This window comes from Lichenostomus cassidix, chromosome 2, assembly GCF_008360975.1.
Source record: "Lichenostomus cassidix isolate B80296 chromosome 2, HeHo_3.0, whole genome shotgun sequence".
Classification (NCBI taxonomy): Eukaryota; Metazoa; Chordata; class Aves; order Passeriformes; family Meliphagidae; genus Lichenostomus; species Lichenostomus cassidix.
The window spans coordinates 4359389-4379064 of NC_139482.1; the positions used below are offsets into that span (position 1 = coordinate 4359389).

Here is a 19676-nt window from a genome sequence, read left to right on the forward strand (position 1 = left end):
CTTTAAGGAGCCTTTAACCCAAAGCATTCTGTGAGTCCAGCTGTGCAGAAGTTGTGTGCAGAAACAGAGCCAGGAGGGCACTTGGGATGGTGGCCTGAGAGCTTATCTCCAGTTGAGAGGTTTGCCCCAACCTCTGCATGCCCTGTGCAGCTGGTAGTGAGCTTCCCCTGTCCAGAAACACCTCAGGATGATACAGGCTCGTGTGAAAGTGGGAGGGTTTATATCCCGACAAGCGTTGAACTGCACTCCCTCCTTTCCTCCCCAGTAGTTATTCTTTGTGGGTGTCCTGGTCACTCCCAACGGGGCAGTCATGGTCTGTTTTCCATCATGCCCTTCTCATGGATCTGTGGGCAGGAGGAATATCCAAGTGGCTTTTGGGCACCTCATGGGCATCTCAAAGGGGCAAATGCTGTTCCTACACCAGGGATGGGTTGAGCAGGGCTGGATTTGGGTTCTCTGTGATCATTTGAGATCACAGAGATTGTGATATCATTTGAGATATCACAAACCTGCCTCAAGCACCATTGCCATGTGTCAAATTTCTCCCCTCCCATTTCTTCTTCCCCAAGTCTTCCCTGCATTTAGGAGCCTGCAGGGTGGCCCAGAACTGGTGGGAAGGGGGGACATCCCATGCCTGGCTTGCTTGTGTTGCACAGGGAAGCTGCAAAAGAGGAAGAAAATTGCAGCTCCCATCACCTGTAATCACAATAAACCGTCTGCCCTTCCTTGTCTCTGGCTCTGCCCATCCATTAACATAATTCCCTTCATTCCTCTGGGCTACTCCCAGCTCTTCATCAGGCTGGGCTCTATTTGGTCCCTCTGAACCTTGCTTTCTTGAGTGGTTCAGCAAATGCAGCCATTGCAGTCACTGTTCCCTGTCAATGCCACCTGGCCCTGGCAGAGGGGGTGGCTCAGGTTCCCTGAAACAAGGGTCCTGCTCCAGCCAGCACTGGAAATTCGTGGGTGGTACAGGGATGATTAATATATTACATGGGGGACTGCCTCTGACTGCAGCGCTTATCTCAGGTTTAAACATTAATTCCAGCCCTCTGGGAAGCCTGTCCCAGCACTGTCTTGTCCCAGACACAGTCACCAATGGCAGGTGTCGGAGAAATTTTGAAAGCAATTGGTGATTTTGGGCGATTTCAGAAATGCCTGGTGCTTCTCTCCGTGATCCCCTGCCTCAGCGTGGCTTTCCACCAGTTCTGCCAACTTTTCATGGTTGTGGAAGTGCCTTACCACTGTGACACCAGCTGGATCCGCGCCGCCGGCCCCAACCTGACCGAGGAAGAGCAGCTGAACCTCACCCTGCCCCGGGGCGCCGACGGGCACTTCGAGCAGTGCTCCATGTACTCCCCGGTGGATTGGGACCTGGATTCCATCGTGGCTTACGGCCTGAACGACACGCAGAAGTGCAGCAGTGGCTGGGTGTACCCCTCAGCACTGCCACCCTCCCTGCTCACCGAGGTGTGTAATTGTGATTGATGTGCTGGGGGTGTGGAAAGGAGGGGACACCCGAATGGCCCCACTTCCCTGAGAGCTGGTGCCTGACCGTGTGCAGCTGGGGTGGGCTGAGATCAGGTGGGTGTTAGGGACCTTGGCTCCACCATGCAGCCTCCAGCTGTGGTCCTGAAGAGGGTGCAGGCTGTGATAGAGGTGTCAGTGGGGCTACATGCAGAGCCAGTGGGGAGATGAATCTCTCCTGGAGGGACTTCCTGTCCCTCTGCATACAGGAGGTTACCTTTCATCTTAAAATCATGGAATGGTTTGGCTTGGAAGGATCCTTTAAAAGTCATCTCGTCAATCCCCAACATCACAATTGTTAGCTGAGAGAGAAATTTAATTATGATGAAGGAGAGTAGGTTTAGACTAGATATTAGGAACAAATTCTTCCCTGTGAGGGTGGGGAGGCTCTGCACAGCTTGCCCAGAGAAGCTGTGGATGCTCCTGGATCCCTGGAAGTGTCCAAGGCCAGGTTGGATGGGGCTTGGAGCAACCTGGTCTGGTGGAAGGTTTCTCCTCCCATGGCAGGGGTAGGAAATAAATGATCTTTAAGATCCCTTCCAACCCAAACCATTCTATAGTTCTATGATCCTCCCTGTCACTACTTCCACTGAGGCACTCTGGATGCCAGCAGTTGCAGGACATCTCTGTAAAAGAAATTGCTTGTCCCAGGAATCAGCACTGCATTCATCCTTTCTCCTCTGGCAGGTCAGGTGGTCAGGGAGGAAGCAAGCTGCTGCTTCTGCCTCCATGTCCTCCTAAAACAAAATTTGCTGATCAGAAGGCTCCCCTGGGTTGGCCGGGCTGCTGCTTGGGAGAATGGCACCACTGATAGCCCAAAGGGCTTGTCCCACCTCTGACCTCTGTGCCCTGTGCATACTGTGGAGATTCACATCCTTGGAAGATCCAAAAGCATCTGTTTCTCCTTTCTCCAGTTTGACCTGGTGTGTGACAGGAAGAACCTGAATGACATTGCCCAGGCGGTCTACATGGCAGGGCTGCTCGTGGGATCCATGATCTTTGGGCCTCTGAGTGACAGGTGAGGAGCCACAACCCCCTGCCCAGGGTCTGTGCAAAGCCAGCACGGCAGGTGTGAGCCTGTCTGGACACTGCACCCTGTGCATTTTGTCACCACTTCTCACTAATACAGACCCTGACCAAAGTCCTTGGGTCCTATGAGGACATGGCTACACAGGGAGGGGAAGGGAGAGAGATACAGCATGTGTGTACAGTGCTTCACTTGTCACCCCACAGTCTAGTCTGAGCCTTATCAGGATGATAAAAATCACTGCTGGGCTCCTTGCCATCTCCATGGGGTCTCTCCAGACACCAACTGTGTTGTCCCTGTCTGTTCCCAGGATTGGCCGCCGCCCAGTCATTCTGATCTCCGTCTTCCTCCAGGGCTTGTTTGGCCTGGGAATTGCCTTTGTGCCCCATTTCTATGTGTACATGGCTTTCAGGTGTGTCGTGGGGGCCACTGTAACAGGGATCACCATGACTATACTGGCCTTAGGTGAGTAGGATGACCTTCTCCTGAGGTGCCTCAAGATGCAATAGCAAAAGTCTGTAAATAAATAAAAATATTCATGTTTCACAAGAAAAATACTGTGGTGAGGCAGGTCTTGCTCTTCACTGTGTTTGGCTCTTTGGCATCTTCTCAGCCCTCAGTAAGGGCTGTGGGGAGCATCTCTCCCCTGCCAGTGCTCAGAGGAGGACACTGGGACAGTATCCCAGCTCAGGATACTGTCAATGTAATTCTCACCTCCAGAAGAGTTCTCCAGGAGAAACACCCTGTTTCCATCAGGGGAAATCATTTGGATGACTCTGACCCTTCCTTCTTCCTTTCAGCTACAGAATGGATCGGTGTCTCCTCCCGGCCAAAGGCAGTGCTCTCTTCTCACTGCTGTTTTGCCATTGGACAGATGATTTTGGCTGGTTTAAGTTATGGGATTCGCAACTGGAGGCTGCTGGAAATTGCAGGATCTGTTCCTATTTTCGCTTTTCTCTTCTGTGTTGGGTAAGTGGGATGTGGACAGAGCTTCTGGAAAACACAGGAGTGATGTGAGGGGTGTGAGTGAGGAGGCAGCAGCAGCTCAGGACCAGGCTGGCTCTTTCCCATTGCAGTGCAGCTGCTGGAGGAGCTGCAGCAGAGCTCAGCACATCTCCCTGGGGCACTGCACTGCTGAGAGCAGGAGCTGCTTTGCTTCAGGTCTCCAAATGGGGCCTTTGGAGCCTGACTTTAGGGCATTCAGATCCATCCATCCCATAGACCATTCACTGAAGAGCTGGACTTGGTGATCCTTGTGGGTCCCTTCCAAAGCAGGATATTATTCTGTGGTTCTGGGATCTGATTCTGCAGTGGCCACGGCTTGCTGGACGTGGTCCCAGAGGAAGGGGCTGTGGGGGAAGTGAGCAGAGCCCAGCAGCATGTGGTGGCCTCCCCTCTGGCAGGGTGCTCCCAGAGTCAGCTCGCTGGCTGGTGACCAAAGGCAGAGTGGAGGAAGCCAAGAAGCTCCTGCAGAAGGCAGCAGCCACCAACAAGCGCAGCCTCCCGCCAGGGCTCCTGGAGCAGGTACTGAGGGTTCTTGTCCTCACACACTGCCCTGGGCCTTGCAGCAGCCCTGGGGCTCAGCTCATCCCACCAACATCTCTGCATTCCCACTGGGGTGATTTGGGATGCACTGTAGGGGACGCCAGCTCCAGATGAGTTACACAGGGACAAGTCAGAGAAGAGGCACAGCTTCTGCTGAGGCTCAGCCTGGAGCTTTCTGGAGTCCCCCTGGGGATATGGAAAGGACTGAAGTGCTCCCCTGGCTTTTCTCCTGTGAGGATTGCAGGAGTGTGGCTGATGAGCACAAAGGCTCTGTTCAGTCTGTGTGTTTCCATGCAGAAATGCCTGAAGGGGAGTTCCCTCCTTTCCCACCCCAGAGTTCCTACACTGGGGAAATGTTCCTCCTGAGGAACCTCTCAGTCAGCACTCCCTGTGCTGGGTATGCAGAGCACAAGGACAGGAGCTCAGCCTCACTGGGCTGCCCTCCCTCCTAGAGCACTGGAGGCTAATGGGCCTGTCCTACCGAGGCTTTCCATGGACTGCAGGTGGGAAAGGAGCTTGACATGGGTTTCCTCTTCCTGCTTTGACTCTTTGACTTTCTGTTTTTGAAGCTGAAGCCTGAGAAACAGACCAAGTCTGGAAGTTTTCTGGATCTCTTTCGGAAGAGTCGCCTGCGGAAGGTGACTTTAATCATGTCATGTGCCTGGTAAGACATTCCCTGGTCCCCTGTTTCCAGACTTCTAGGTGGAGAAGAGAAAGGATTGATAACTACTCATAATTAAATTAATCTTGCAGGTTTTGCGTGTTATTGATGGGTGTTTCTGTTTCTGGCTGTTAAGATGCTATGCGGTTTGTGGGAAAGGTGGGAAATAGCATTTCCAGCTTTGGCAGTCCTGTGATACTCTGGTTTTATGCTGCCTTGGAAATGCTGTGGCGTGGTCAAAATGTCATTGGAGATCAATGCTGCATTTTCTCCTGGCTAACAGCTGCTCAGTGCCACCCTGCCTGGCTTTCAGGTTTGTGAACAGCTTTGTCTACTACGGGCTGAGTCTGAACGTGACAAATTTTGGCCTGGACATCTACCTGACTCAGCTGGCATTCGGAGCAGTGGAAATCCCAGCCCGTGTTGGTTGTATCTTCATTCTGCAGAGGTTCGGGAGGAGGATACCCCAGGCTGTTCTCCTGGTGCTGAGTGGCCTGGTGTGTCTGATCATCACTGGCATCCCTGAAGGTGAATGCCCTCGTCCCATATGGAGAGGACACCCTCTGGGACAGGGAGACACAGATCCCCAGCCCTTCCCTTGCTGGTCTTGCCCTCCCAACCAAGCTGGTTTGCATCCCTCTAGGCCTGAGCTGGCCTTGGCCACAGGGGCCTGGCTGAACCCCCAGGGCCCATTCCAAAAAACCAAACCTTTTCTTGCCGATTGTGATAGCAGAGGGCAGAGCTGAGCCCACTGGACATCCTGTCAGGAGAGCTGTCCTGTGGGAAAGTTAATACCTGGGCAGGTGAGATGGTGGATGCAGAGGGCACTGAGAGTGGCCGCCAGGGCACATCAGTCCGTGGTCAGGCACTGTCAGATGATGGCTCCCTGCAGGTGACACAGCTGTCCCTGCAGGTGACACAGCTGTCCCTGCTCATCCCCAGTCACCATCCCTGAGTGTGCTGAGCCCTCCCCATCCCACAGCAGCCATCTCTCCTCCTCCCCTCAGACCAACCCGTGGCCACCACCATCCTGGCCACCATTGGCAAGTTTGCTGCCTCAGCCTCCTTCTCCACCTCCTTTGTCTACAGTGCTGAGCTCTTCCCCACGGTAGTCAGGTGAGCTCTCCCCACCCCTCAGAGCTCCCCTCTGCCGTGGCTGGCGGTGCTGATGGGGCAGGAGCCCAGCTGTCCCCATGGCCACACAGCCCCGTGGTGGCCTGGAGGTGCTGCTCCCTGCCCAGCTTCCCTCGCTCCCGCAGGCAGACGGGCGTGGGGCTGTGCTCCATGTCGGCGCGGGTGGCAGGGATCCTGGCCCCGCTGGTCCGGCTCCTGGGCCAGTACCACCAGGCCATCCCTATGGCCATCTTCGGGAGTGGCCCAGTGCTGGGGGGGCTGCTCTGTGTCCTGCTGCCTGAGACTCACGGCACCGACCTGCCGGATGACACTGGGGACAGCCACCCCGCGGCTCAGGTGGGTCCCTGGGGCTGCCTCTGGGGTGGGGATGTGGGGAGACAGTGCTGGGGGACCCTGTTGGTGTTGTGTGTTCTGGGGGTTCCTTAAGCAGTTACAGGGGTTGCAGGGCATGGAGTGAGGCTGTCCTGCTGTGATGGGAGGGGAGGCGACCCCATAATCCTGCCCGTGGTGGTCATCCCTTCATTCCTGTCCATGAGACAGAACTGCCAGCACTCCACTTTCCTCCCTCTGCCCTCCCCAGGGAAGGGCTGGTGCCTCATAGCCATGTCCCCTGGCTTTCAGCCTCTCAGAACTCCCAGCCTTCATTATCCATGGGACCAGGTGGAATTGCACCCCAATACTTTTGTGGTCTTGCTGGGAGAAGGATGTCCACAGGAACAACAGGGAATGGGATCCAAGTTGCTGAAGGCTTCTTGTCTCAGGGATGGCTGCTATCAGCTCATCATTACTTCTACACCCTTTTTCCTTCCATCAGGTCAGCAAAAATACCACCAGTGGCTCTGAGAATGGGCAGGTGAAAGGAAAAGAGGATGGCCAAGACAATGAGAGCACGAAGACCACGTACTTCTAGCCAGCTCTGCAGGTGGCTGTGGATGGAACAGCCCAGGGCTTTGTGGGCACTGAGGACAGGCAGGGTCTCCACCACAGGATACCACCATTGCTCAGGCCATCACTGCCAATTCTTGGGTTTCCTTGTCTTTTTTGCCTTCCTGTATCTCCCTCTGTAGCTTGTGCTCAGGCACTGCAAGCTGTCACTGATGTCCAACAGTGCTCTCGCTGGAGAAAATCAGGTGCTTTTTATTTGAGGGAAAAAAGAAAGAAATCAAGAATCAGAATGGAGGCATTTTCTCTTCATTTTTCCTGTCATGTCTCCAGAAGGTGAAACTATAAACTTTGTCCAGGGAGGCATCCACTAGAACATTGAATAAACTTGCAACAGAGAACGGGGCTCACTAACAGGAGAGCTGGAGCAGATGCAGCACTGAAAATAATCTCACACTTGCAAGGAGTGATTTATCGTGACTGTCTAGCAAGATCATCCTGTTCTCTCATAAAAACACTCCTTTTTATTTTTTTTAAAATTTGAGATACTCAGTTGAGAAAAAAAAAGATGTGATGGAAGAAACAGCATGCAAGGAGCAAGGATGTCTAACAAGAAGAAGAATTTTCACCTCAGTGCTGGTGGCTTTGAGTTGATGCCTGTCATGGTGCTTTGGGCATGGAAAATGGTGCTGTTGGGCTGCAGTGTAGGAGCAAATTGATTTGTCCATCCCAGGAAACGGAGGGATGTTGTGGCAGTTGGTCTCTTAGAAGAAAGTGCAAATCTTTCTGGGAAATATCAGGTCTTTTATACTCTGTTCTAGTCTATTCCTTTTTGTTGCATCCATTTTGTCTTTAAAAGATTTAGGACAAATTTTGTTTTATACTGTGAAGAAAAAACACGTGTTTTTCCTGTTCTTCCTTTCCTCTTATTTCCTGTTCCTTTTCCCACTGGATGGGTACAGATGAAGCCTGGGAATTGCACATGATGATTCTTCATCTTTGTACAGCTCAAAGGTTATTTTCTGGTGGTGTCAAGAAGCTTTTAAATCAGAATATTTCTTCTCTCCATTGTCATGCCTACATGTTTTCCATGGACCAAAGGACCTCACAGAGTTTTGGATATAATCAGTGCCCTGTGACAGTGTCCTGCCAGGTGGGACTGGCTGTGGTGCCATCTTCTCTCTGGCACTGCTCTTCAGAGGATTTGCTGTGGTGCTCCTCTTCAGTACCCCGAGAAGAGAGGAGCTCAGTCCTTTGTCCTTTCATTGGAAAGGCTGGGAAGTGCCTCCTTCAGGCTTTTATGGAAAACAAGGCATTGAGGGTAAAGGCTGAGGGAAGAGCTTGGAGCCAAATGTGCAGTTATTGAGGGAACCACGGCTCCTTTTGGGAATTGTGCTCTGAGACTCTCTGGTTTAGCTCATTTAATAAATAAAGACATCCAAGCACAGCCGATGTACTTCTGCTTCTGTCTCATTCGTGCCTCCAGTGGGCTGAAGATCCATTTCATAGAATCTTGAAATGGTTTGGGTGGGAAGGGACCTTAAAGCCCATCTTGTTCCAAAGCCCTTGCCATGTGCAGAGACCACTTTCCACTGGACCAGGTTGCTCCAAGCCCCATCCAACCTGGCCTTGAACTCTTCCACGGATCCAGAGGTGTCCACAGCTTCTCTGGGCACCCCGTGCCGGGGTCTGGCCACCCTCAGAGGGAAGAATTTCTTCCTAACATCTAATCTACATCTCCCCTCTGTCAGTGTGAAGCCATTCCCCCTTGTCCCATCACTCCACCCCTTGTCCAAAGTCCCTCTCCTGCTCTCCTGGAGCCCCTTTAGGCACTGGGAGGGGATCTAAGGTCTCCCTGGGGCCTTCTCCAGGCTGAATATTCCCAACTCTCTCAGCCTTTCCTCCTCGCAGAGGTGCTCCATCCCTCTAATCATCTTTGTGGCCTCCTCTGGACTCACTCCAGCAGCTCAATATCATATTATATCTGCTCTTCTCTGGATCACTGGACCTTGTCAGTTTGAATACCCCTGGATCAAGCACTTGAAGAGCACCTGAATAGCTTGACTCATGTTTTGCCCAGCTCAGCAGAAGTGGGAGGATGTCCAGGGCTTTTGCTGTGCCTTGATGTCACTCCTAGCCAGCCCACACATGGCCTTGCACTGTAATGAGCAGAGTTGACAGCACAAAGTGGAGCCAAGAGTGCTGGAACAGCATGTGGGAATGCAAACATAACCTGTGGGAATGCAAAGACAACCTGTGGGAATGCAAACACACTTTTGCATGCACACAGTGGGGAGCTCTGGGCTCTCATGATTATGAGGCCATGGGCAAAGGGCAAAAAGTGACCCGAGGGATAAATAAGGGAAAGAGGATGAAGGGAGAGAGCCAAAAGGCTGAAGAGGAGGTGACAAAATGGGATAGTGAGGTTTAGCTGGGACAACAGCTCCTGTTGTCAGAGGAGCCCCACAGGGACCACTGAGACAATCAGCACGTTTTGGTTGTCAGTGACACCAACAAACTCTGCTGAAATCCTAGCTGTGAGGCAGAGATTTCAGGATCCTGGACTTTCCTCTTTATCCAGAGGACATCACCCTCTCCTTTCTCCTGACCCCATGCTGGGAAGCCCCAGGTCAACGAGAAGAGCAAAGCTTGCAGAAAGGGACCCAGCAGGGAATGGCTGAGGAGGTGAGGAAATGAGCATTAAAGCTACAAGGAGGCATAGAATCATTGGTTCATATAAGTTGGAAAAGACCTTTAAGGCCATTGAATCCAGCCATCAACCCAGAACTACCAGATCTACCACAAAAACATCTCAGCAAGTGACACAGCTACGTGACTTTTAGATACCCCCAGGGATGGTGACTTCACCACTGGCCTGGGCAGCCTGTTCCAATGTTGGATAACCCTTTTGGAGGAGAAATTTTCCCTATTATCCAATTTAAACCTCCCGTGGTGCAACTTGGGGCCATTTCCACTTGTCCTGTCATTTGTCTCTTGGGGGAAGAGCCTGACCACCCCCTCCCCCCCAACCCCGGCTGCCCCCTCCTGTCAGGGAGTTGTGGGGAGCCAGAAGGTCCTCCCTGGGCCTCCTTTTCTCCAGGCTGAGTTCCTTTTCCAGCTCCCACAGCTGCTCCAGGTGCTCCAGCCCCTTCCCCAGCTCTGTTCCCTTCAGTGCCAAAGCCCAGATCTTGCAAACTCCCCATCCCATTTCCAATCCCATGGCCAGGTTCTGCATGGCTCTGGGGTGATTTTTTGCACCAGAGCCAAAGTACAAAATGAATATCACCTCCAGGCACATCTGGCCTGGACTTGGGACACCCCAGCCCTCAAAACACCATTTACTAGGGCACAAAGAAATAGGAAACTAAAGGATGCAGCAAATCCGAGTGAGGAGCTGCCTTCTTCTTCGAGAGTAGTGATGTGTTTGAGGAGATGGATTCATCAAAGGGCACCTAAATACATCCTCTGCTTGCAAACAAATTAGCACAGGAGAGGAGCACGCCCTTCTCTTTCTTTTGCATGACACTAGATGACACTAAAATGTCATGACTGAGCTGGCAGCAGCCAACTAAAGGTCATTGTTAAAGGCTCACCCGTGACTGGGGAGAGTCCAAATGCCCACACAGTTTGGCATCAAATTGAGGCGTTCTCTATGCAATTCAGAAAACTTCTACAGCTGCTAGTGAAGAAAATAAATATAGATTGTTCAGTGAAAGACTTTGAAAAAAGAAAAAAGTCCTTATTGAACTCAGCCACTCTGCTTTAACATTTTGTTTCTGCATTGTTTGTGTCTGATGGAAACAAAGCACGTTTCCATCTGCATGTCAAATTACAGACTTACAATTTCTGTGTAGAAAACACTCCAGAGCCAAGAGCAGTTACAAAGGCCAACTGTGAAACAGTAGGGAAAAAAAAAGAGTCAACACCATTTATTATTCACATATTGCATTACAAGTGTCTCTTATCAAACTCAGAGCATAATTTATATTATTCATGTAGAAACTCAACTTCAACACCACATGGAAAGAAAAGCTAAATACGTGTGTGACAGGGGTGCAGTGACATCCTGATCAAACGTCGAGGCTCAGGCTGACACGCAGCCCCACGACCCAAGGGATTTAGTGCAGGAGGGACAAACCCAGCGCCTGCTCTGCCCAGTACAACCACTCTACTGGCGATTCTTTATTGCTGTAAAACACGACAGGGATGGTTCCACGGGTACCAGCTTGCAAAGGACTGGGGAACACGCTGGGAGGCCAGCCAGGCATGACCAAACTGGCTTTCAGGGACAGTTGGAAGTGCATCTGTTCCAAACACAGAGCGACACAGATCTCCTGTCCCTGTGACCGTGGATATTGTGTTCATCATCTGAAAGACCAGTTTCCAGGCAGCAATGCCTCACTGGTCTGCTTCAAGAATGAAGGAATCAGACTTGACCTTTAGTAGATTCCTGTCCAATGATCGCTTGCCCTCTGAGCATCTGCAGACATCCTTCTCCAAGTCTCCTTCATCCCCTTTGGTGTCTCAGGGAAGCTCTCCAGTTTTCTGCTCCTGAAGCTAAGAGGGAAAGAGGAAGAGATGAGACTGTTTTCATCCCCGATTCTGACATTTTTTTTCTTTGCCCTAAATTTGCTGCTTTAAATATTTTCTTCCCTTAAATTCAGAGCTCCCTGTACCCACCTCAGCTGGGGGTTGGTCGTTGCCCGTTTCATCTGCCAGGTCAACACCGCGGGTCTCAGGCAGCAGGATGCAGAACAGGGATACCACCGCGGGGATGCTGCCAAAGATGGCCATGGGGATGGCCCGGTGGTACTGGCCCAGGGGGATGATCAGTGGGGCCAGGATCCCTGCCACCCTCGCCATGGTCGAGCACAGCCCCACGCCCGTCTGCCTGCGGGAGAAAGGAGCAGCAGGAGGTGTGGGCAGGGCTCAGCACCTCCTGGACTGAGTGTGGGCATGAGGACAACTGGGTTCTTGCCCCATCACCGCTGCTAGCCAGGGCAGAGGGAAGCCCTGATGTGTGGGGACACCTCACCTGAGGATGGTGGGGAAGAGCTCAGCGCCGTAGACATAGGAGGAGGAGAAAGCGGCCGTGGCTGTGAACTTGCCCATGATGGCCAGGACGGTGATTGCCACGGGCTGGTCTGAGGGGAGGAGGAGAGACCACCATTGTCACCTCCAGGGAGATGGGTCATTTGGGATCAGAACTCTCTGCAGGGGGATTTGTTGGGACAGCCCTTTCTAGTGGACTTACTGAGCAAACCTACCACCTAACCCACTGGACATTAGTTCCAGCATACCATTACCTGGAAAATACCCTCTGGCAAAGAGAACCCAGATTTCTCCTGAGGCCTCAGGCACTTTCTAGATCTGCAACTGAAGTGAGCTTCTGAGCCACCACAGGGGTTTGGGGAGTGCTCAGCTGGAAATGCCACATCCCTGAGCTTGAAAGCATTGAGAATCCCCACTGTTGCCTTCAGCCTCTCTCACAGCATTGACACAGCAAGAGGGGTGGGGTATGGACTGAGGCACAAACAGATGAGGGGGACCGGGCATTTGCTTTTTCTCTCCATCTAAAGAAGGGAGACATGGTGGCTTTTGAAGCACTTCTTCTACACCTTTGAAGCACTACACCTTTCTGCCAGGAAGTGGTGATGTCTCGTGGTTGGTGGTGTCTGATGGACACTGCCTGCCAAGGGCCAGGAGCTGTGAAACAACCAGGCTCAGCCCTGAGGGAGAAGGAATCCAAGCTGAGAGGCAGCCAGCATGTGGGGATGCAGCACTCTGGGCTGTGGCACTGGAGCCTCTGGGAATGAGTGTGGGTCTGCCAAGCTGGGAGGATTGGTCTGAGCAGGGATAGGGATGGTTGGGGCTTTGCCTGGCTCAGCTCACAGGCTGGGAAAGTTCACCTTCAGGGATGCCAGTGAGGATTAGACACAGCAGGCCAGACAGCAGCAGGAGGATGCCCTGCACTTTCTTCCTCCCAAACCACTCCAGCAGGAAAATGCAGGAAATTCGAGCTGGAAGTTCCACTGCCCCAAAGGCCAGCTGTGTCAGGTAGATGTTCAGACCAAAATCTGTCACGCTGAGGCTCAGCCCATAGTAGGCAATGCTGTCTGCAAACCTGAAATTCAAGTAAAGTTGAATGGAAAGAGTCACCAGATGGTTTTACGGGGGTTCATCACCAAAAATTAGAAAGGTCAGAACACACACAACTTATTTAAACTCCCAACAATCTCTGTTTTGCTGCTAGTCACCACCTGTGACAGTTCTGTGGGACATATTTGCAGGAGATAAAGCAGAATGGGTCCCCATATGGTCAGCAACTTCCAGACCGAACCCAAAACTTCTGGATAGGCATAAAACTGCTCCAAGGCCCAGGGATTGCCAAAGCTGGAATTACTCAAGCCCTTCTAACAAAACCAGCAGTATCATCTCCTTCCCATGCCCAGACAAGGTAAATCTGGTCCAGTATGGGGAGGTAAAATGATAGGAGATAAAGACAGACAAATATATATGACCACCAAAATCACATTAATTTACAGTTCTTGTCAACCATCAACTTCTTTTCTTTCACCTAGAAGTTTTGAAAGAGGGACTGGGGAATGTCTTACCAGACACATGACATGATTAAAGTCACCTTCCGCAGGCGCTTCCGAAAGAGATCCAGTAGACTCCCAGACTTCACATCTGTTTCAGGCTTCAGCTTCAAAAGACAGAAAGCCAAAGAGTCAAAGAAGGGAAAGGAAACCCACATCCAGCTCCTTTCCCACCTGCAGTCCATGGAAAGCCTCAGTAGGACAGGCCCATTAGCCCCCAGTGCTCTAGGAGGGAGGGCAGCCCAGTGAGGCTGAGCTCCTGTCCTTGTGCTCTGCATGCCCAGTACTGGGGGTGGTGACTGAGAGGTTCCTCAGGAGGAACATTTCCCCAGTGTAGGAACTCTGGGGTGGGCAAGGAGGGAACTCCCCTTCAGGCATTTCTGCATGGAAACACACAGACTGAACAGAGCCTTTGTGCTCATCAGCCACACTCCTGCAATCCTCACAGGAGAAAAGCCAGGGGAGCACTTCAGTCCTTTCCATATCCCCAGGTGGACTCCAGAAAGCTCCAGGCTGAGCCTCAGCAGAAGCTGTGCCTCTTCCCTGACTTGTCCCTGTGTAACTCATCTGGAGCTGGCGTCCCCCACAGTGCATCCCAAATCACCCCAGTGGGAATGCAGAGATGTTGGTGGGATGAGCTGAGCCCCAGGGCTGCTGCAAGGCCCAGGGCAGTGTGTGAGGACAAGAACCCCCAGTACCTGCTCCAGGAGCCCTGGCGGGAGGCTGCGCTTGTTGGTGGCTGCTGCCTTCTGCAGGAGCTTCTTGGCTTCCTCCACTCTGCCTTTGGTCACCAGCCAGCGAGCTGACTCTGGGAGCACCCTGCCAGAGGGGAGGCCACCACATGCTGCTGGGCTCTGCTCACTTCCCCCACAGCCCCTTCCTCTGGGACCACGTCCAGCAAGCCGTGGCCACTGCAGAATCAGATCCCAGAACCACAGAATAATATCCTGCGTTGGAAGGGACCCACAAGGATCACCAAGTCCAGCTCTTCAATGAATGGCCCATGGGATGGATGGATCTGAATGCCCTAAATTCAGGCTCCAAAGGCCCCATTTGGAGACCTGAAGCAAAGCAGCTGCTGCTGTCAGCAGTGCAGTACCCCAAGGAGATGTGCTGAGCTCTGCAGCAGCTCCTCCAGCAGCTGCACTGCAATGGGGAAGAGCCACCCTGGTCCTGAGCTGCTGCTGCCTCCTCACCCACACCCCTCACATCACTCCTGTGTTTTCCAGAAGCTCTGCGCTGCTCCTGCTTACCAAATGTAGAAGAAAAGGGCAAACATAGGAGCAGATCCTACAATTTCCAGCAGCCTCCAGTTGCGAATCCCATAACTCAAGCCAGCCACTGTCATATGTCCGATGGCAAAAGCAGTGTGAGTGCCCAGCAGCGCCTTTGACCGGTAGGAGACACCAACCCACTCTGTGACTGAGACGAAAAACAAAGGTTCAGGGTCACCTTTTCAGAAACATGTCAGGCTCTCTGGTTATTGTATCTTGAGAGGCCACATCTGCTGCCGCAGGGCAAGGGCTTGCCACTCACCCAGGGGCACGGCAGTCATCATAATTCCTGCCACTGCAGCTCCAATGACAAACCTGAAGGCCATGTACACATAGAAATGGGGCACAAAGGCAACGCCCAGGCCAAACGAGGCTTGGAGGAAGACAGTGATCAGAAAGACTTTCCGCCTGCCTATCCTGTGGAAGAAGAGGGAAGACATAGTCAGTGTCTGGACAGACCCCATGGGGATAGGGAAGAGCCCGGGTGGGATACAAAGGGATTTGAGAACCAGAGGACAGCTCATATCCATATGAACAAAGCTCCTCTATATACCCCAAGAAATAATGTGCAGAAAATGTCTACACTGTTGACCCATCATGGTGCTGGAAAAGCCTGAGACACCAGCAGGGGCTAAACTTGTGATTCCTGAAGAACCCCCCCCCAAGGCCATCTGCCTCTCTTTTCAACTCTCAGACATTTACAGACCTCTCAGGTGGCCCCAGATTCCCTTTCTCAGGCAAGGGTTGGAGTCCTGTGAGCAGAGCAGTTCATGCTCACTGCATGGACAGTCTGCACCCTCAGCTGGGATGCTCCTGGGTGCCGGGCAGTGGCTTTGGGAAGGGAATCTGTTTCCTCACCTGTCACTTAGCATCCCAAAGAGTGTGGATCCTACAAGAAGCCCAGCCATGAGGATGGACTGGGAGACATCGTTCAGGATCGCCCTGTCACACACCAGGTCAAACTGGAGGAAGGAAAACACAGATGCTGTTGCTTTGGACAGACCTCAGCTGCTTTCTGGGGTCAGGCAGCCTTTCTGGTCCGTGGTGGATCCAGGATCTGGGTGCCTGAGCTCTTGCTCCAGCCCCTGAGAGCAGAGAAACCCTCACAAGGGCTTGAGCCCTTCATGTTGAGCACTTGGGACACAAATCAATGAGGTGCTCAGCATGGCTCTGCATCCTGGTGCACATCTCCTGGGTGCTGGGATCTGCAGGATTCCCCTCCAGCCCAAACATCCCTGGGGGAGCCTCCTGGCTGGCAAGTTTTGCTTAAAGAGGGACCTTGGGGTGAGAGCTGGAGCAGCTGTGGTTGGGATGAATTGTATCAGCTGGTTTCTCCAGCTGAAAAGGCAGGACAGGGTGGAATGAGGAGAGAAGTGGTTTTTTCTGGTAAAGGAGAACCAGCATAGGAATGGGAAGGGATGCAGCAGCTGCTAAGTAGCCTCTAGAGAAGCCTTCTCTGAAATAAACTTGCTTCTTCAGGGACACCAAGCAGTCTTTGCAAATGCCAGAGGCTGGACTTTCTCCTCTGTTCCAGCTCAGAGGAAGGTACTTGTGAGAAAGTGCTGAAACTGGGAGATAGGAAAGGAGGGAGGAGGAATGAAGGAAAGTGAGAAAGGAACAAAAGTCCACAGAGGGACAATCACAAAATAATTCAGCTTAGAAAAGACCTCCAAGATCATCAAGTCCAACCTTTGACTGACCACCACCTTTTCAACTAGCAGGTGGGAGACAAAGCAGAATAGAGAAATTGAAGATGATGGTAAACAAGGCCTTTGTTTAACTGCATGGCCCATGGGATGTCTTGCTGCAGCCCTGAAAGTCTCTGGAGATATCAATGACAGAAATATCAATTAAAAGCACTTGGAAAGTAAATGTCTTTCACAGAGAAGATGATGTGAGTAGAACCAGACTGAAGAATAGGGCAAACTGTGGCAGGAATGCCCAAAATACATAATAGGTTCAAGGGTCTGGATACTGGAAAAGGGACACATGGTGGGCAGAACATGTGCTGGACACACACCCCCACTGTCACTGCCTGTCCCCTCCCCTGGCGTCTGCATCATGGTCTTCCTGCAACAACCTCCCAAGGATTACAGCTGCCATCTGTGTGATGGAGGCAAAATCCCCCAGCACATCTCAGCCACCACAGCTGGCACTGGCTGACCAAACCACAGGCCAGGATATTCCCATCCCCTCCTTTCCACACCCCCGGCACATCAATCACAATTACACACCTCGGTGAGCAGGGAGGGTGGCAGTGCTGAGGGGTACACCCAGCCACTGCTGCACTTCTGCGTGTCGTTCAGGCCGTAAGCCACGATGGAATCCAGGTCCCAATCCACCGGGGAGTACATGGAGCACTGCTCGAAGTGCCCGTCGGCGCCCCGGGGCAGGGTGAGGTTCAGCTGCTCTTCCTCGGTCAGGTTGGGGCCGGCGGCGCGGATCCAGCTGGTGTCACAGTGGTAAGGCACTTCCACAACCATGAACTGCTGGCCAACCATTTGGAAAGGGTTGAAAAGCAGTGGGAGGGCGATGAGCAGGATCAGCAGTTTCTGATACAGCCCACACTCCCCCACAGCGCTTAGGAGATCTCCAAACTCAGCCATGGCGAGCACCTCTATGGCCAGGCACTGGTGCCTGTGGCTTAAATAGGCAAATATTAATGTTTAAACTGTAGGAGCACTAAACCCCTAATCCAGTGAGATAAAATGAGCACCTGGACTGGCACGCCACTCCATTATGATGATACCCTAAAGTCCTCCAGGCTGTACTTTGTCACCAGCCATTCCCTCCCTGCTCTTGGGAAGAGAACAAAGGTGCCAGAGCATTGCCATTCTTGGAGATAGGATAGTGACAGCTTGTTCTTTTCCAGCCTGGAGTGTCTCAAAAGGCCTCCTGAAGGCAATGGTGCTGCAGTGCATGGTTTTTGTCTGAGGCATGAAGTTGGGATTCTGCAAATGAGGGTTAATTTTACTCAGTGGGGTGAAGCTAAAGGAGTAAATTTGTGGATCCCATTAATGGTTTAGTTGCTATATAACCCATCCTGGAGACTATAGGGAAGAGAACCAGAAGAACACTTTTGCTCTGGACCAAGAAACATGGCTGGTAGTCCAGTAGATTTGGTCTTGACAGCTGTGTCCCAAGCTGTTTTCATCTGTAGAAACCCTAGTTAGTCATAAAACTGGATCTAAACTATGGTGTCTTGGGGAGAATCCTAAAATAGACCTGGCTTAGAGAGTACCCTCAGGGAAAACAGCACGTTACACACACAGACATACAGGATCTGGGAAATGACACCAGCTTGCCTTTGCCTGAGGTTCTGATGTCACTTGAAAAGCAGATTGACCTGATTTCTGCTGCACATCTGAGCTGCTTCCTGGGTAGTCTCCCTGAGCAGCTTGTGTCTTTATTCTGGTCAACTGGGTAGCTGGATTGCTGTTGGTGTGTGAAATTTTATGTGCAGTTTGTCAAAGATCTCGTGGCTGCTTTCACCATGGCTGAAGACATCACTGACCTGCTCATTTCATGTGTCCCCTCAAATTCTTTGTCCTTCTTTGTCCACTCAATGCTGATAGTACATCTGAGCCTCCAGCCAAGTCACTGAGGGGTCACACAAGCCTGGATTGGTGTTTCAGTGGTGGGAATGGCACTATTGTGCTTATGGAAGTGGGAAAAGGGGTAGAATATTGGATTTTAAAGCATCACCCCCTAAGCTGGAGTGGGAGAGTGAGATCATTACTGGTTAATGCCATTGGGAAGAGAGGAATAAATGTTACTTAGAGTTGTGTAAATCCAGCACTGTGTATGTATCATCTGCACACACCAGACAGCCAAACATCACTCAGCTCTGCTTCCACACCCTTGGATGAGACTTCTTGTTATTCAGAGACATTCCTTGAGCAGGAGGCTGAGCTAAAAGGACCTCCAGAGGTTCCTTTTACCCTAAATCCATCTCCGGTCCTTTTGTGGGATGACTTGGCCAAGGTGATCTGCTGTGGCAGAGACATTTTGACCCTCTCCTGCCTTCTCCATCAGTGTGCAACAAGCTCAAGCCTTCAGGCTCACCCTGCTGTGTGTGGCTCATGGTCTTCCCTCCCACTGCTCAGTCCCCAGCAACTCCTGTGGCAGAGGTCAGATTTTTGACCATAAAACCTCATTGGGGTGACCCAGACCTGAATGAGTCTCACATGCTAATGCAGATGTGACTCTTCCCTTAAAGCTGTTCTTCCAGCCATCACCAGACAGGCTCTTCTGAAGCCCTGGGAAAGCTTCAGCCCTTTGTCACCTTCAGATGACATTTCTCATGGAAAAACATTGTTTTCATATCTGTTTCCATCACCTGGGGCTGAGTGGGTAAATCCCTCATGGTGGAGATCTCTCAGGGACAGAGGCTGGGGCAGCCCTGCAAACCTCTGTTTCCTGGAGCCCCCATGGTTGGGATCCTGGGCTTCTTTCTGTCCAGCAGCTCTGCCCAGGTGGGTTACTCAGGCTGGCAAAGCCTCTTGGAAATGGAGAAGCCTCTGTCAGGGGGCATCAGAAAGCAGCAGGTCTCAGGGAAGGCCTGGGATGGACAGCTGGAATACTGTACAGCCATGCTAAGGACAAGGGAGAGGGAGCATCCTAGAGAGAAATTCAGAAAAAGAAACAACTGCCTGGAATGAGGCCTGGTGCAGGAAATAGGGCATTGATGCACTAATTCATGCACTTGGCTTTTCTCTGTATGTCAGGAGTGACAGGGGCTGGACACCCTTTTGGACACCTCTGTTTTGGGGTGAATTGTGGGGAAATGGATTCATACCCACCGTCTGTGGTGCTCCTGCATTTTCCCTCCTCCTCTTAGAGCTGGCAGGGAGAGATCAGGTTTATGGGTGTCATCTGGCAGTGATAACTTGTCTGGGACATCCTTTTGAGCACTTTTGCACAGGTGACAGGGCCACCCACTTCCCACTGCTCCAGGGAGAGGTGTTTGATCTCTGCAAGCCTCCTCTCCAGCTCCAAGCGCAGCCTGGCCAGGTTTCAGGCACAGCTCT

General features: G+C 52.0%; 2 protein-coding genes across 3 annotated transcripts; one reads left to right on the forward strand and one right to left on the reverse strand.

Annotated features, from left to right (window-relative positions):
• Positions 1 to 1055: 1055 nt before the first annotated feature.
• LOC146440743 (solute carrier family 22 member 13-like) lies at positions 1056 to 8225 on the forward strand. 2 transcript variants are annotated; one of them, XM_085050185.1, is made up of 10 exons: positions 1056 to 1467; positions 2439 to 2542; positions 2862 to 3016; positions 3352 to 3520; positions 3955 to 4075; positions 4666 to 4760; positions 5041 to 5285; positions 5765 to 5873; positions 6017 to 6227; positions 6706 to 8225. In XM_085050185.1, exons 1-10 carry the CDS (start codon positions 1096 to 1098, stop codon positions 6799 to 6801), a joined length of 1677 nt encoding a protein of 558 aa, XP_084906311.1. In that variant the 5' UTR covers positions 1056 to 1095; the 3' UTR covers positions 6802 to 8225. The 2 variants fall into 2 exon arrangements, with proteins under 2 accessions (XP_084906311.1, XP_084906312.1); XM_085050186.1 differs by having other exon boundaries at positions 5071 to 5285.
• Positions 8226 to 10679: 2454 nt separating this feature from the next.
• Positions 10680 to 19676, reverse strand: LOC146440744 (solute carrier family 22 member 13-like). Its single transcript, XM_085050187.1, has 10 exons — positions 16881 to 19676; positions 15505 to 15608; positions 14909 to 15063; positions 14626 to 14794; positions 14071 to 14191; positions 13388 to 13479; positions 12683 to 12897; positions 11809 to 11917; positions 11454 to 11664; positions 10680 to 11330 (listed from the first exon to the last, which is right to left on the reverse strand). The coding sequence occupies exons 1-10, from the start codon at positions 17250 to 17252 to the stop codon at positions 11298 to 11300; spliced, it is 1581 nt and encodes a 526-aa protein (XP_084906313.1). The 5' UTR covers positions 17253 to 19676; the 3' UTR covers positions 10680 to 11297.

Coding starts and splice junctions, on each gene's coding strand:
- LOC146440743 (XM_085050185.1), top strand. CDS start 1,096: ATGGCAGGTGTCGGAGAAATTTTGAAAGCAATTGGTGATTTTGGGCGA. Junction 1,468..2,438: donor CACCCTCCCTGCTCACCGAG/GTGTGTAATTGT, acceptor TCCTTTCTCCAG/TTTGACCTGGTGTGTGACAG. Junction 5,286..5,764: donor CATCACTGGCATCCCTGAAG/GTGAATGCCCTC, acceptor TCCTCCCCTCAG/ACCAACCCGTGGCCACCACC.
- LOC146440744 (XM_085050187.1), bottom strand. CDS start 17,252: ATGGCTGAGTTTGGAGATCTCCTAAGCGCTGTGGGGGAGTGTGGGCTG. Junction 15,064..15,504: donor TTTGGGATGCTAAGTGACAG/GTGAGGAAACAG, acceptor CTTCTTCCACAG/GATAGGCAGGCGGAAAGTCT. Junction 11,665..11,808: donor CTCTTCCCCACCATCCTCAG/GTGAGGTGTCCC, acceptor TTTCTCCCGCAG/GCAGACGGGCGTGGGGCTGT.